General features: G+C 39.2%; 1 protein-coding gene across 3 annotated transcripts in view; it reads left to right on the plus strand.

The window, feature by feature from the left end:
- The window catches only part of csmd1a (CUB and Sushi multiple domains 1a), a 313,221-nt gene that overhangs the window by 262,240 nt on the left and 33,198 nt on the right, over positions 1-17,783 (plus strand). For 2 of the 3 annotated variants that reach the window (XM_056760343.1, XM_056760344.1), the window contains exons 47-54: positions 916-1,104; positions 1,414-1,560; positions 6,631-6,819; positions 11,160-11,345; positions 13,562-13,756; positions 14,798-14,971; positions 16,343-16,516; positions 17,497-17,670. In XM_056760343.1, coding sequence (XP_056616321.1) covers positions 916-1,104; positions 1,414-1,560; positions 6,631-6,819; positions 11,160-11,345; positions 13,562-13,756; positions 14,798-14,971; positions 16,343-16,516; positions 17,497-17,670 — 1,428 coding nt within the window. The remainder of the gene's footprint in view (positions 1-915; positions 1,105-1,413; positions 1,561-6,630; positions 6,820-11,159; positions 11,346-13,561; positions 13,757-14,797; positions 14,972-16,342; positions 16,517-17,496; positions 17,671-17,783) is intronic. The other variant, XM_056760345.1, reaches the window with a different exon arrangement.

Here is a 17,783-nt window from a genome sequence, read left to right on the forward strand (position 1 = left end):
CCATTAGTCATCTTGCAATTTCAACAAAACTTCAATCAAATCAGCCGGCTACATACAGTAATGTGACCTTTGTGACCACATAAACCACTAGTGTTCCCAGTGCAACAGCATTAGAGAAACCAGCTCAGGATTGAAGACCAACAAGCTCATTTCCATAAGCAACAGGATCAACAGGACCATCAATTCTATCATCTGGCCCCAAACATCGTCACACTTGTCCCGGGCCATCTGGCCATCTTTAAGCATAATTCGTACTTTTGTGTTCATTTGTATTTATGATCAGAGCAGATGTCGATACTTTTTTTATTATTATTTTTATAATTTGGATGTATTATCAAACTATTCCCATATTTAGGGTTTTACTTTTTTGAATTTTACGACCACATATTATCTTTTCAAGCGTCTGAAGTAATAATGCTGGATCATTATTGTGACGCCTAGAGCCTGTAAAAATGTAATACTTGAAAAGATGGCTGAAAATGCCCAAGAGGAAGCACTGCATTGTTGTACTTCAACAAACAGACACTAGCCGACAGCTGTCTTGGGAGCAAGTGGTGGGAAAAAACGTTCCGCTTCTCCTCAGTAGGGCTTTCAGTTGTAAATCTGAGCAGTTTGCCGTGTCTGTACTTTCTGTACAATGCCACGAAGAAGCGATAGTTCTCCTAGTTTGTTTCCTCCTCCTCCTCGCCCACAAGGCGGATTAACAAAAAGCTCCGGCTTACTTTGTAGCTTCCTCAAACCTCGGCTCGCAGCCCCTGAGGCGAAACCGGGAGAAGCTTCTGTGCATGTTAAAGAAAGTTTTTAAACTTTCCTCATTGTACTGAAATACTCTGAGACCTTGTGTTTTGTTAGTTAACGAATCATTATTCGCTACTAATAGCCGTAATCGCTGTGTTTGCTCTATATATGCTACAGCTCAGTGTCCTGCCAATGAAGAGCGATCCGCTTCCTCTGGGGTGATCCTGAGTCCCGGCTTTCCAAAAAACTACCCCAATTCTCAGACCTGCTCTTGGATCATCAGAGTTCTGCCCACCTTCACCATCGCCATCTATGTGGAAATGTTCCAGAGTGAGAAACAGTTTGACGAACTGGAAATATTTGATGGTAAACCTGTTCCCTTTCTAAAATGTGAATCTTTACACATATGAAAAACGGGAAATAATCTGATTGACATCTACTTAAACTTGTGGGCGCATAATACAGTACTTTTATATCTATTATGACTGAAAGTAATGATTTGCAGTTTAGTGGGTGAAAATAAAATGTAATTATATAACTTTTTTTCTCTACACACTGATTCTTTGTATCATTTCTTATAAGCTTTTTCTTATAAAATAAGCATGTTTCATGTTATTGCATTTTGGATGAAATATTCAGTTTTATTTGTTGTGTTTGTGATGTTTTATTTACCAGGGCCATCTGGACAGAGCCCGCTGTTGGTGGCTTTGAGTGGGAACCATTCCACGCAATTGAATTTCACTAGCAAAACAAATCAGCTTTACCTCAGATGGTCAACCGATCATGCGACCAGCAAGAAAGGCTTTAAAATACGCTACACAGGTTTGTTAACCATCTCTCTGATTTCATCTATGACATATTTAAAGAGTGTCAAGAATGTAATGAATATGCTTGAAACAAAAATCTCTCCCGCAGTACATTGGATACATACTTACCAGTGGCGGCTGCTGATCTTTTAAAGAGGGGAAGCTCATTTTCGGCCTAAATCATAAAAATTGTCCATTTATTTATATGTAAATTCTGCCCTACGTTCCTTTTCAAGAAAATGCTCTGTAACCCATGTCAAGAGACATGGCCAGCAGTACAGTTTCTTTTTCACAGCACTTCCAGTCAGCCAGCTAACTCTGTCATACCAGGAGAGCAGAAAAGACCTGTTACTTTTTCCTATCTTTTGCACTAAATCAATCTTAGGTGTTGATCTGCCCTGCTGTTTAATTCTAAGTTTCTCCTCGTAAGGAAGAGTTTCTAATGGCTTTGCCAAAATCAGGTCGACAATATTAGCACTGTCTGCCATCGTGTGCAGTTTGCTAGCTGGCTAGTTCAGAATATATGAATAAATGAACAAACGATCTAATATATATATATATATATATATATTTAACTCAACGGGAGGAAATGTGGGAATTATGTGAAACTGAAACAATGAATGTGGTGTGAAATTGTGTGAAATATACGATGAAGGTTGCAGCAGTTTGTCTTTCGACTACACATGCAATATCCGCGATGGGACTGAGTTGGAAATGGAGACGCAGAGTGATACGCGTCATAATCTGAAGACCACGCCCACGCCCACACCAACCGTCTCTTTGCATTGCGAGAAGCTGCCGCCCCCTTGTCATTTATGATTTATTGCAAAAAAAACAAGAAATACGTTTTTATAAGCTGTCGACCCCAGAAAACGAGCGTTTTAGGTAGTGGTGGGCATAGATTAATTTTTTTAATCTAGATTAATCTAGATTAATTCCAAAATTAATCTAGATTAATCTAGATTAAAATGGCTCATTTGAATTCTGCCGAAGGCACTCAGAATATGTGTGCTACCCAAATAATGACTAAAAGTAAGTCTTTGAGAACGGGTTTCTCAAGCCAGGTGGCGCATTAGACCAGGGGCTCATCTACTGTTTCCAAAATGCATCACAAACTGCTTGAGAAAGCTGTTCTACTATGATAATTGGTGATGAAAATTAAATTATGTTCAATAAGATGAACTTGTGTTTACTTCCGCATTAGCTAAGGGATGATTTCCATTTAGGTGGTACTTGAGACTGGAAGAGCTCCTACAGTACATTTACATTTAGTCATTTAGCAGACGCTTTTATCCAAAGCGACTTACAAAGAGTGAGGGAGCAACAAGCGATATGTCATACAGGAGCCATAATACATTAGATCTCAATACAAAGATACTGGTTTCAACTAAAGCTAGACCACTACCTGTTGAGAGAAAGTGTTTTTTTTAAACCAATTCCGCATTGCACAAGGTGCAAACAACCTTAGTCTTGTCGATGTTTCTATTGGGAAGCTTCTTAAAAATTAATATTCCCTGAAGCAAACCCGACGGCTTCATAGCTGCATCCATGTTAGCACGTCACGTTTGATGCGGTAATTTCACAGTAACGTTATGTTGTGTTCAGACCAAACGCGAATGGCGTGTCAAGCGCGAGTGATTTATATGTTAATGAAAAGAGCCAATAGACCTACTTGCTGCGCGAATCGCGCGAATGAAGCCCTGGTTATGAGATGATGAGGCTGCTTCTGCTTCCGCGAATGACGCGAATCACGCGAGTTGAAAAATCTCGTTCTCGCCCCGTACAGTGCAGTTAAGCTGGTATACATCCGCGCTAAAATATCAAGGTGAAAGTCATCATAGCTTGCGTAGACCCAGCTCCCAACCCAACTTTGAGAATAGAATAACGGCGACAATTTTTTTAACGCGCGATAATAGTCTCACTGCGTTAACGGCGTTAACGCCGTTAACGGCCCACCACTAGTTTTAGGACATAAAAGTGGATTAAAAAGAGACGCTCGGAGTCCGGGCCAGGGACATAATCGCAGCATTATCCAATGACCGTCTTGTTTCTAAGCACTGAAAAAAACTGTTTAAAGCAGCCCCATTGAAGTCAATGGACGCTGGGCTTCAACAGAGTAATGCACTGTACGCTACGGGAATGAATGAGAAGGAAATCGAGTCAGCCGACCTAAGTAGCTGATTCTGAACGAAATTGTTTTCGTTCGAGATGAACGTGTTTAACGCATTTTTAGTCAATAAAATGTTAACATAATAGTACATATATTTGACCATTCATTTTTTGACAATTTTAGGGGAAGCTGTGCTTCCCTTGCAGTCTTAAAGAAATCGCGTCTGATACTTACAGACGTAGATATAAATAACTAAATGCCGCATTAGCATCTGTTTCTATGGTTCGCTATACGTGGCTCGTCCGCCATATTGGAGCGGTGCGAGCCGGTCTGTTAACACTTAAAATCAAGCTGACTGTGTAGGATGAAAATATGTTTGTTACACATTCTTGTGTAAAGTCAAACATAATAGTCTGGTTTCACAGACAAGGTTTAAGACTAGTCCAAGACTAAAATGAATTTTGAGCTATGTTAACTGAAAATAACTTGTCCTGACATATCTTAAAATTTGTCAGTGCCGTTGTTTTGTCTCAAGATGCACGTCAGTATTTAATGGTTTCTTTTAAGACATTTAAAAAAGCGCCTATATAAACTAAGGCATAGTTTTGGTTTAGACTAAGCCTTGTCTTTGAAACCGGGCCATTATTTGCTACACTAACACATGATACCAACGAAAAGTTATTCCATTTTTGGGGAATTTAAATGGTTTTACAGCTATGGCAGTGCAGCGCAGTGTTGATGTTTTCTAGTCTACATTGAGTGACGCCAGTGGACCGTTCCAAGATGGCAGACACGTCTACATGCCTGAAACGCTTGAATGCGACATCTAGTTATTTATATTTATGCTTTCAGATGATTTCAATAGAGTCTGATTTTAGCATGCTGCTAAGATAACACCTTGATACTAAAAATAATCATAACAATACATATAACTTACTGAAAAAAAAGCTACGATTGCGTTGGAGTTCAATGACAAGACACTAAGGCCCGGTTTCACAGACAGGGCTTGACTTAATGCAGGACTATGGCTTAGCTGAATTAAGATGTTTATTTCGCTTTTATAAAAAATCCCTTGAAAGAATGCTTTACTGGTGTGCATCTCGAGACAAAATAATGGGCAAGTTATATTCAGTTAAGACAGGACTGTTAAGTCTGGGACTAGCCTTAAGCCTTGTCTGTGAAACCAGGCCAAAATGTTATAAACATGCTTTGCTATTTTTCCATACTGAGTGACTATTTTAAAATAGAATTGCTTTAACTTAGCCTTTTTTACAGTCTACAGACTATGCGTTCAAGGTTTATTCAGAACCTATAGATGACCCTTTCTTCTGTAAAACACACAACAATGTATACCTGGAGGCAATTTCTTAGGGGTCTCCGGAATTCCATGGAAGTTAATCTTGTCCAATGTTGTTTGGTCACTAACATTCTTCAAAATATCTTCCTTTGTGTAAAGTCACGACATGAAAGTAAGTCACGACATGAGGTTGGGTAAATATCGAAAGATAATTCATTTTTGGGCAAACTATCCCTTTCTTTCTTGTGATATTACAGCTCTTTGCTTTTATTTGGCAACAAAACATCTGTTATTGCCTATAGAGTCAGAGTGGATTAATACCCAACTTTCTTCCCTCCAAGGTTGTTGTTTTAGATCCAGTTGCGTCAATAATTGAGAGCACGTCAAGCTGTTATATGTTGGCCCTCATTAGGCTCCACCAGATATTAGCATCCTTTGGGGAACCATTGGCAAGTCTAATATAATGGTGGTCAAAGATCCTGTAATGAATTTTGTTGAATAACTACCATGTCCCGTGCTTCAACCAGACTTTCCTTCCAACAGGCAAGCGTGATATATGTCCTGTACGCTTAGTGGCCGCTATTACTCTCCATCTCTTCACCTCTTCCTCTCTGTCAATGTTTCACACTCACTCTCTTCATTTGAGTTGATCTTTCCGACACGCCATGCCCTACCCAGGCCCGTTATTCCAGAGTGTGTCGCCCCATGTTTCCCGTTTATTGAATTTTGTCTTGAGTTGACAGAGAAAGCATTACATAGTTCACAGAGAGTGGCTACCGTGTTTCTAGATTCTTTACACGGCTAAAATAATGTGAAGATGTTCGTGTAACTTTTATCTCTACAAAACCGGTTTGGGAAGCAATTTTAAGCCCCTCCTTGTTTTTCCTTCAGCGCTTGGTCCGTCGGGCTTTCCTGAAAGAACATTAGAATTCAATACCACGTGGATTTTTTACGCAATGTGTAGTTAATCACTCGCAGCCGAGACCAAACCTCTCGGCAGACTCATAGTGTGATGATGCATTTGATTTGATCTGTCTGAAGTGAGATTAAGCTTTGACATCCCAAGAGCCTCCTCCTTACGCTGGGCAAACATGTATTTGTGTCGCATCTCAAACAGGATCTAATGATCTGTTCATATCCATCAAGCTATTTTCCAAAGGTTTTATCTGAGAGTCAAACTTAAACACTGTGTTAATGGTCCCATGAAAGCAGGAACAAAGATATGCCTTTTAGTACGGTGGAGTTTGGGCTTTTAAGTTTGCTTAGAATTCTTTAAAGCTTGAGTCTAGTTGTCTACTTCGTCAATATGGGTTTCAATGAGGATATCTAGAGAGGAGATAGTTGATGGCCGACTTTGAGTAATACTTTATACAATGTCCTGACCTATACACTAGTGTCCAAAAGTTTTGAAACACTTGACTAAAATCTTTCCAGATCCTACCAAATCCCTAAACCTGGTAACTACGTTACTAACTATTAATAAACCACAAATTAAGTTAATCGGGGAAAAAGTCATAGTTAATGGTTTGTTAATAGCGAGAATTGCCCCCTCTACTGAAGTGTGACCGTAGATTTTTACGAAATGATCTGAAATCAGCAGGCCGCAAAATGTTTAACTTACTAAACCACAAATTCATACTTTTTGTAATCTGTTATAAACTGTGTGTTAATGCCCACAGCTGCGTACTGCAGTGTGAACGATCTACCCAAGAACGGCGGGGTCAACAACAGGGCGAGGGACCGGCCTGGCAGCAGGATCCAGTATTACTGCAACTCCGGCTACAGGCTCGTGGGTCACAGAAATGCCACGTGCAGACTGCATCAGAACGGCCTTTACCAATGGGACAACCCTGCTCCACTTTGTCAAGGTAACTCAGACTCTTCAATGCCATTCATTGAGTCAGTTCTCTCATTCAGATGTCTGAAAATGGCCTTGAAAAGGCAATCCACCTTTTGAGGATGACAGAACAAAAGCACCCCCGCACGCCTCGACACGAAGCCGCTTTTATCCCATTCAAGGAGGAGCGCGCACTGAGATCGCCTGTGTCCTTTTGTCCCGATGTCATAATGGGCGACTCTTCAGTCACGGCAGGACGGAAGCGTAATTGAATGTGTTTGATGTGTCGCGAGTTCTCTTAATTTCATTGTTCATGCTTCCCTCTGCTCGTTCCTCTGTTATCTAGGAGCTAATTTTATCCCCCAGCCTACGTGGAGGCCGTCCTCCCTTTCTCTTCTACTCCTCTAGCACTCCGAGCCCTCATGTCTTCCGTTCCGGAGCGCTGTCAGAGAAAACACTCTCTCGCAGAGCGTTCATTAGTGAGACCAGACGTCTGCGGATCAGGCGTGTACTGGCAAAAAATAGTCAGCGAGTACGTAGAGATAATTGTTCCACCTGTAATGTTTAAGGGAGGTTATGTGTGATTATGAGATAGGAGAAATGAGTTCACACACACAAAAACTTGACAGAAAGCCAATTAAAACAAAGTTGCTCTATTTGAATCTCACAAAAATAAATCACCTAAAAGCACTTTCATAGTAAACAAAAAAATGAAATTGCATAAGAGCATATTTGCATGACAATCAATAGCATTTCTTTCCACAAGGTCTTCTTTAATCAGGCCACATGTTTTTCTCAGTGCACATACTCGTTCCTGACATGCAGTTCTTTAAATTGTTTACTGATTTATTAAATAGTAATATTTGAGTGTTTTCATACATCACAGTAATGATAATCTGAGTTGTAAAAGAGAATCACAGGGGTGTTCAGTTAGTCTTAAAAAAATCAGGTGGGATCAAAATGTCGTCTTATAATCGGTATTGGTCGATAAAGGCAATTTTTTACACGATCTACTATCGGATACTTTTGACAGACGATGAAAAGGGCCAATATATCCTGTCAATCAAACAACAAAATGCTATGAATTTGTGCTCTGTACTGTATATAGAAAATGTTAAGAAACATCACCGGTCTGATGTTCAATATTAATAGTCATTATATGAATTAATAACATCAAGAAATATTAATTTATTCTTCAGAATATGTATCACTCTGAATAATCGACATTTGTTATGATATTTAGAACCAGTGCATATCTAATACGGCAAAAAAATTACAGAAAAAGACTGCAAATGTACAAGAAAACAATGGAAACGTGAAATTTTACAGGGGAAAAAAACATTATTTTACAGTAAGAAAATGTCAGTTTTCACTGGAAATGTTTATGGTGGTAAAGACATCGAAGAGAGATGAACAATAGAATCATGTCATGACGCAGGTCAGATTTGTATATAGGTGCCCTTTGTATGTAGCATATTTATATCCAAAATGACAATACGTAGTGTATTGTGAGGATAAAATGATATAGACAGATTTTGCCATATTGTTTACATGGCCCTATGTAGATCTGTTACTCAGCTTCTATTGTGCAGGAGTGTTTGAAATTATTCACACATGAGCAACTAGAGAAAACGAATGACTGAGAAGAGAAAGCAGAACATCATTTATATTTAAAGTTTTTGGAAGTGCAATAAAAGACTGAACTTCATTTGCATGCATGTGCTCCTCAATGGTCAGATGCACGTCATATGATATCAAAATAGTTTGTGTGTCGGCGCCAATAGTCTATTGGTTAATGCGCTGACTTATAGCGCCAGTCTGATTACTGTTTCGAAGGTCTTTTGGTGTTACTGCTATCTTATATCCCATCTGCTCTCTATTATTCTGTCCCATTAAAGGTATAACAGGTCCCTAAAAATACAAATGGAAATAGTTACTAGTGAGTTTTTTATGTAACATACTTTCGCAGGTTGGTTCAATCTTATCGAAGTTAGAAATTGTATGAAACTATTAGATTGTGTAAATGCATTCTAATAGACCTGCAGCTATCCATAATATTGATAAATAACTTTAACATGCTATATTTATGTTTAATTCATACTGATAAGACTATGCAGTGATTTGTTTTACATGTAATTGTAACTTGAAATATGTCCAATGCTTTTCGCCATTTGTGTCTTTGTTCTGTTGTATTTATTATTCGTGTTGCATGCAATTTGTTTCTTAGTTCTTATTTTATAACTAAATTGACTGGAAATGACTGCTTTAATAATTCATTGAAGCATTGAAAACAAGCCAATTTTAGTTTTCTCTGCGGTAAAAGAATTGGTATTGAGAATTGTCAAAATTCACTGGTATTGGCCATAAAAATGGTGGTAATGCGACAACCTTATTTCCAGCAAAGTAACTAGATGGTGATATTAACCATTACTGCGATATTAAATGACCCATATTCGAAGCCAGGGCTTTTATGAGACACTGTTTCAACTTTTATGTGCTTACTGCCAAAAACGTGGCCCAACACCACACATAAATATTCCCCTTCAAAGGACGTTCTCAACAGAGATCCCAGCCAGTGTTCCCACATATTCAGAATCACACAAAGATTTTACTCGATGAGTCTCATTATTCTTAATCACACCAAGGTAAATGACACCATTCCAAGGACTGGAGGTTATAGCACTAATATCCTTTTACCATTGCCGAACAGTGGCTGCCTGAGCCTCATTTGCAGTGAAGGGCATCTAGAATGGGCGCTAATTAAGGCCAATCATTTCTTTAAGTGATGGGAGCAATCCATGCAGCGGACCGGAGGGTCAAAGAGACTCACAGACTGATTCTCATACAGAAGTTTAACGAGGAACACCTTTAATTGGTCCCATCGCATTTCTGGAAAAGGAACACACACCTGCTTACTCGCTTGCTTGTGTGTGTGCTAACTGTTTTTGAGACCTTGCATATGTTCTTGTTAAAAAGAGCCAATCTCATAAATGAAAGGTTGCGTGGAATAGAGGTCTGTTTGCTGACCCGAAACCAGACCAACTGCTGGTGTTCATGCCAAGTTGGTTTTCTTCTGCAACTTTGGGTGTTTGTCAGTTGCGCTTTTTGTAGTTAATAAAAAAAAGATTACTATAAATATTTTAAAACTAAGGGTTCAGGTAAGGGTTGCTGTAGGAATTTTCATGTGCGTAGACTTTATAGGGGTGTGAATTATTTGTCGTCCTCTTCTTTTCATCATAAAATTGTTCTAAAGAAGCTTTACGAATAATAGTGCCTTAGAACTCCGCAAGCTAGAAAGAAAACTCCCTTGGTTGAAAGATACAAATGCAGATATTTTCTGTGAAATGTAGGTTATGTGCCTAAAGTCTGTTACTCTGCAAATCTGTTTGTGCTAAATTCAATCCAACAAGGGTCACGATACCAGGAACATATCTTACGATACTATACCAGCAGAACTATCATGATACCATCTACTGTGCAATGTGGTCTGGAACCGTTAGTTTCGGTTCCAAAAACGGTTCTGATGTGACACTTTCCGTAGCCTTTCGCTACCGTTTCCCAGTAAGGATGTGACAAACCACACAAAAACGCAGCGCCGCTTCTTTAATTACTGAAAACATCTTTTTGCTGAACACAACATTTTCCTGTATGCGCACTAGCATCCTTGATAACTGTGCACATTGTTTTGTTTGACTGAACACATACTAGCAGCGTATTTTGTTTAATATAGTTCATTCGTTTAGGGAAATGAGGAAGTCTCTTAGCCCTCATTAGACTATTTGGTTGTTATTGATAGTGTAAAAAATCTACTTTAAAGCACAGGTGATTGATGGATTAGCAGTACTCAACATTACCGAGTAACTTACAGACAGCAACACTGCATTCAATGTTCATTCAAAATTCATATTTAATTTAAATGGAACCGTAATCAAAACTGGGAATCTATGGAACCAGAATCAGAACTGACGATTTCTGACGATACCCAATACTAATGTTTACCGAAAGTTAATGAGCATGAGCAACATTGCTTACGGTACTACGTTTAAAAATGTTGACGCTTTAGTAGTGCACTGCTACCGTAGCACAGGTACACTGCAACCCAAAGCCAAAATGTTTTCCAACATCTGCATTGCAACATCTGCATTGCAACAACAATGAAAGATTGTAAAAAGCAATGTAGAGAAAAAAAAGGAATAAAGGAATCCTGAGAAGGATGTTCAGGTCGCTTATTTTGAGTTCAGGCTCAAATCTATAACTCAATGCAGATTGAATATGCAATACACTTGTGTATCTATGCGATAAAGATCTTTGACTGTCTGTACGCTGTATGTCATTTATCTGCATCTGCTGTTATTTGTGTCCGATCGGCAGCTGTGTCTTGCGGAGTGCCAGAGTCTCCCGCCAACGGCTCGTTCCACGGCTTCCAATACACGGTGGGCAGTACGGTGCAGTATGTGTGCGAGGACGGCTACAGATCTGATGCGGGCAGCCTCCTCACCGCCGTCTGCCTGGAGGAGGGCACCTGGAGCAACTCGGCTCATCCTCCCCGCTGTTTACGTGAGCAAATCGAGTCCCCTGTTTCTATGCCAACAGCATGTTAAAATCTCCTGCCTCATTGAACCGCAGCAGTCAGTTCCTTTACCGCTCGCTGCCCCCCTCTGAGAGTAATGTAGGGCAGGTAATTGGCGAAATTAACAATAATGACTTGATTTTTTGCGGTTTGGCAACTCAAACAAGACAAATGGTATGATGTGGCATGTCCCCCTTCTGACCTGAATCACCATTAGCCCACAAAGCCGACCAGAGTGCCCGCAGCCAAATGACCGTGTATTATGCATTCAGAGGTCAGAAGAGGAGAGATGCTCATTAAAGCCGATGCTGCTATAGATAATGTCACAATTTCATATTGTGATATTCCAAACCATTAACAGGAGAGTAAAAAGATGAGGGAACTGCCCCAATATATAACATCATGTCAAGGTAATCCGTCTGTCTTGACTTCTATTCGGAACGCCGTCCTTAAATCAACTTGATTTGATAATAGATCCTCACAAATTATTTTAAGAATTTAATACCAATAGAGCAAATATTTAAGAATACTCCTATACATTTGGGTGATCTTAGTCAAATCATACCACAAACATACGTAGATTTGAGGGGGTGTGGTTACACAAGGTGTTTCAGGCAGCTCTTGGTGAGCATTCGCTTTAAGATAGTATGCATCTTTTGTTCCCACACTTTGATTTTTGCAATTTGACATGTCTAATACATGCGTGAGCATCCAAAGGCACACCAAAGACACAGAATATTTGCTCCTTATGTGCCCTTTAAACTCTTAGTTGAGGATTTTTCAGGCCAGCATCAAAGTTTGCTTGACAAACTTTTCTTTTCTGAATGTTGTGGTACTCCTTATCTGCAAAAAAAAGATAGGAGAGAAGAGAAGGCATCTGTCCTGCTTCACAGCTCTATGTCAAGGTGTCCTTTCATTCTGGATCTTTGAGATGACAGTGTGGCATTCACAGTGTTCTTAGATGAGCTGTATACGGCAGCGCTCCAGCTGCATCTCCTGTTTAAAATGAGCTCAACAAGCACAGGCCGAGAGGTTTCAATCTTTTGTCATGTAGAACATGGAGAAGAGAACACGATGTGCCATAAGAAAGGTGCGGGCGAGGATGCTTAAGATCCTGATCAATATACCTGACCCGGCTTTCTTCCTCAAAGTTTGATGTACCCACAGCGGTCGCAACTATGTTGTTCAATCAAAAGACCATCTGTTTCATGCAGGCGGCAATATTAGAACGCCAGAAACCTTATGTTTCCACTCCAGTCTGCGGCCACATTTATATGAACAAGTTTATTATACAAAACCATATCAATTACACTTCAGATCTTGATTATGAAACATTTTATGAATTAAAGAAACGATTTAAATCTTTTTATAGAACGACGTACTAAATAATTTGACAAAACCCCTTAAGATAAATCCTTTTTTTTATGTGTAAAAACAAAGGTATTGTTAAAACCGGTTATTTACGTAATGCCAAAAACATCATTTCAAATGCTTTCCATTATATTGTCAGTTGAATAACATCGCAACGAGTGCATCAACACTCATTTTATTTAGCTTTTTTTGATATGTTCTAAACTCAATTGCCATCTTATGCATCTGCAGATTGAGCTATTAAAGAAAATGAGTTTTAAAGTAAAACACACATTTAACATTTGTTCAAAGTTGGCATGAAAAGCAAGTAGCAAACGTATTATTTTAATGTATGTATCGAGACATATATCCGCGTTGCTAACAAAATGGAGCCATCAGCACCCCCCATGAAGAAACTTCCGCCCTCGTGCTACTCCTTGTGACAGGACGTGATGAGAATGCGCACATTCAAAATAAACATGGTAACACTTTCCAATAAGGTGTTATTTGTTAACAATTCATTAATGCATAATCAAACATAAACTAACAATGAACAATACTTCCACAGCATTTATTAATAATAATTTCAGCATTTACTGTATGATAGACACTTTTTGACTGCTTTTCTTTAACTAATGTTTAAAGCTACAATCCATAAAGTAAAGGTAATAATAAGCACTAAAGAATATGCCTTCAGATCAGAAGCTTTAAATTCTGTGACAAAATATTCTGTACAAATATTCCTGGCACTGTACATCTATCCCATGATTCCTGTTAGCTCCAGTTGTTTCAGTTCCAGTAGCCTCAGGATCACAGTCCTCCATTAATGTCTTCTTTGCTTTGTCTCCTGCAGCGGTCCAGTGTCCGGACATTGAGAGCATGCTTTCTGAACACATGGTGTGGCGTCTCATCTCAGGCCAGCTGAATGAGTTCGGTGCACGAATAATGCTAAGCTGCTCCCCTGGCTACTATCTAGGGGGCAGGAGAACCATCAAGTGCTTAGCTAATGCAACCTGGGAAGGGCTGGAGGAGAAGTCCACATGCAAGAGTAAGAACCTTATTACACTCGAAGCGATACTCCAATTATATAGTATAGTTCTCTTGAAACATTGTGCCTTAGCCAACTGTTCGTTTAAGGAGACCCCACAGATATGCACAAAATGAAGGGAAATGTGAACTACGCTCTTGGGATTTCCCCAAAAGATCAGCAAGTTAATTACCAAACTGCGTTCATCGTGCACTAATGAAACAAATTCATTAGGGCAACTAAACTGAAATCTGGCCCTTTTTTAAACCACATCCATTTCTTTCTCCTCTGATCCGAGTGTAATCCTCTGGATTTAGCGTGTACTCCATCCACCGCTCAGTCACTTCTGATCACGGCCCGGTTTTCACCAAAGGGACGGCCTGTGTAAACATTATTATGGTGATTAAGTCTTCGGTGAAAAATGCTTCGGCAGGTTCGAGAACAGCTAGCTGATGTAAATATTGTAATCAGCGACGGCTTCATTGTGACTCTGTTTATACGCTACGGTGAGACCGATGGAAACATGCCTTTATGTGTTAATGAAGGCGACGGATGCAAACAGCCGCCACATCATGAAAATAAATGTGTTTGTGCAACAGTGTCAGAAATTAACGCTTGCATTAACAGGCGATGTTTGCCTTTGGGATTTGATATGCAGGACATGTTTAATCTCTATGTCTTCGAATCATATATACAAATTCGATGCCATTAATACTTCATTATAAATTTAAGTAATCAACTCATTAAAATATTTTTTCCTTCTACAAATCTACAAAGCTTTTTAAATGGTGGAAATCAGAAGAATATAAAATATCAATGAATTTCTTTACTAAACTATATATTTCTAGTATTTGAAGGTGTGTCCAGACTTGACATGGTGGTGTGTTTTCTCTGCTACTATCATTATATGAACACTGTGTCTGTGTTGCTTTTCTCCTGGTATCCGAAAGCGACAGCGCATAGACTGGGATACGGTGCCAGCTGTCATCAAAATGACCTTTTATTTTTAACACAGCCTGACCCTGTGCATTAAAGATATTGGATTGACTGTGTTTCCTCCAGTCATTTCCTGTGGGGAGCTTCCATCTCCTCCTAATGGCAAAAAGATGGGCACCCTGACTACCTACGGCGCCACGGCTATCTTCCTGTGTAACACGGGCTACACATTAGTGGGCTCGCACGTCAGGGAGTGTCAGGCCAACGGTCTCTGGAGTGGAGTCGAGACCAGATGTCTGGGTATGTAGCGTCTTTCAGTAAGGTTTATGTGAAAGACACAAAAGCAACTCATTTTGGTTTGAATAACAGGTCTCTGCCGGATGGAAACTGGCATCGGTATTGTATTATTGAGTAGGGCAACTTCCACTCAAAAACACCACTTGTAGTACCTGGAATAAGGCGGTGTGTTCACCAAAGCATTTAACGCAATGTCATTAGGTACAAACATGGATTCTTGAAAAACAACATTACATCTGCACTGTTGTTCAGTAGGGTTTGAAGGTTGGTTGATGGTACAGTATTTGTAGTCAATTCCACTGTCATTGGATGGCGGACAAGTAAATGATATTTATAATGATATTTATCTGTTGTTCCAAATAAATAAATAAAAATGAAAAGTTGGTAAAAATACACTGGCATCAGAAACAAACAAAAAATGCTTTGGTGACACACTGCCTAACATTGCTTCCACCAGTCAAAGTACAGTTTGATGAGTCAGACGCACTTACAGAAAAAGTTCTTCTTTTTAAGTTGATATCACAAGAATACAATACAATGGAAAGAGTTTATTGAAATATTAAAAGAATATATCTCCCACAAGTTGTATTTAGAAATGCAGCATATCAAGTACATCAACTCCTCTTGTAATGTTTTTTAAATTCTTTGTTTTTCTGCCACAGTGATGTCTGTAAATTATTTTCAGTGCAACTTCAGTAAATGTGCACATCCAAAAACATTTAGGACAGGTGCACGTTCAGCCAAAAAAACTAAATTAAAAAACAAGAATCGGTACACTGTCATTGCTGCTCCCAATTAGTTATTAAAATGAACAGATTTCGACCAAAAATCTGTTCATGTCAGCCTGTCAGGCAAACAACACGTTCAAAGGAAACACAAACTATAACCCGTGCACCTGAACATCTTAATCAACTACTGATCCACTTATCAGAATAAAGAGAGAAAAACAACACAAGTATCTACTATACAGCACAAAGCATATTCAACCAAAAACATACAAAAAACCTGTCTATTTCATTTCTTTCTGATTCATTTGTAATCATGCAATTACTTAAATTCTATTTTAATCAATAGACAGCCTTAAAATAAAATAAAAAATGTGAAATGTAGGAGTGTATGATGGCTCCTATAAGATAGTATTGCTGGGTAAAGCAGATAGAAAGAAGTGAATATGCCACCGTGTGTGGATCATCACTGACCCTCAGACACATCACCCGCTGCTTGACCAAACAGCACGGAGGGCATTTCATCAAAATGTCAAGCAGTGACTCTGTGTGTATCCAGATTCTGTGTGTCTTTGATTAAGTAATGGAGGTTGCATTGAAATTCTGATAATAATTATAATCAATCTGAAAATGTGTTTTACTTCTACAGCTGGTCATTGTGATTCTCCTGATCCCATTGTTAACGGCCACATCAGCGGCGATGGGTCCAGTTACAGAGACACGGTTGTTTATCAATGCAACCTGGGTTTTCGACTCATAGGGACTTCGGTTCGAATCTGCCAACAGGACCACAGGTGGTCAGGGCAAGCCCCAGTGTGTGTTCGTGAGTGTCCTTTTACCTTCTTATTATACATCTTTAATGCCAAATTGTTTAAAGGGTTAGATGTGTCATCGTCTATTCAGCCTCCTGTCATTCAAAACCTGTATATGAGTCTGTGGAATACAAAAGAAGATATTTCGAGAAATGTCTCCTTGGTTTTGTTTTCATACATTGGAGGTCAATGGGGTTCAATGTTGTTTGGTTATCAACATGTCTTTTGTGTCCTGATGAAGAAAGAAACTCACACAGGTTTGAAATAACATGAGGGTTAAAGTCCCAGGGAAATGAAAATGACAATGGCTATTTTTTCGTTAAATATTGCAACTTTTATTGTAAATAGTTTATTAATGTGGGTCCTTCTCTTTCTACAAACCGGGTTCCTTCATAATCTTCAATTAAAATCTGAAAATGCACTTCCGTCCTGTAATGACTAGCTATCTAAGTTGAGGTATGTTAGATGGCTTCGGCGGGTCATCAATTAACTCCTCCCCTTCAACTGTCAATATGCTGCCAGTTCCGTTTCAAAAAGCCACAGCTGTTTTTATAAATACAATAAAATCGCAGAAAGGAAAAAAGCCACACCCACTATTTTTCCTTGGAAATTCCATTTCACTCGAAATGCGTCAAAACACGGAAGTTAAAACGATCGCAACTTCCAGTTCACTGGGACTTTAAAATTATCATCATTTTTGGGTGAACTATCAATTAAATTTTAATGGATGTCTGTGAATGATTCAAAATATATATTTTTACCACTTGGTTAGGTTGATTTGAGGTTCATGTCAAAGTCTTTAGATGTGGATCATTATCTTTGTTTTACACTACCTCTCTTTATTTTTAGAGATCAAAAGGTGTGTTTGTGCTTTATGTCTCTATATCTTGATATTTGATGCAAAGTTATTATTTATCATATATGGTATTAATGGCAACCTCTTCCAGCATCATGAACAGGAAGACTTTGACTCTTTCATGTTTACCAACAGCTATAACCTGTGGCCACCCTGGAAACCCTGCAAATGGCAGAACTAATGGGAGTGAGTTTAATCTGAATGACGTGGTCAACTTCACCTGCAACACAGGCTATTTGTTGCACGGTGCCTCCCGAGCTCAATGTCGCATGAACGGACAGTGGAGCAACCCCCTGCCTCTGTGCAAAGGTAAGAAAATCTCCCCGACACACTCTATGCGCAGTGCTTTCAGGCAGCCTGGCCCAGATTGTCGTTTGGAATCTCAACTGAGACTCAGTCTCGGACGCTGTCTTGTTATGCGA

Source organism: Triplophysa dalaica, chromosome 11 (genome assembly GCF_015846415.1).
Source record: "Triplophysa dalaica isolate WHDGS20190420 chromosome 11, ASM1584641v1, whole genome shotgun sequence".
In the NCBI taxonomy this organism is placed as follows: domain Eukaryota; kingdom Metazoa; phylum Chordata; class Actinopteri; order Cypriniformes; family Nemacheilidae; genus Triplophysa; species Triplophysa dalaica.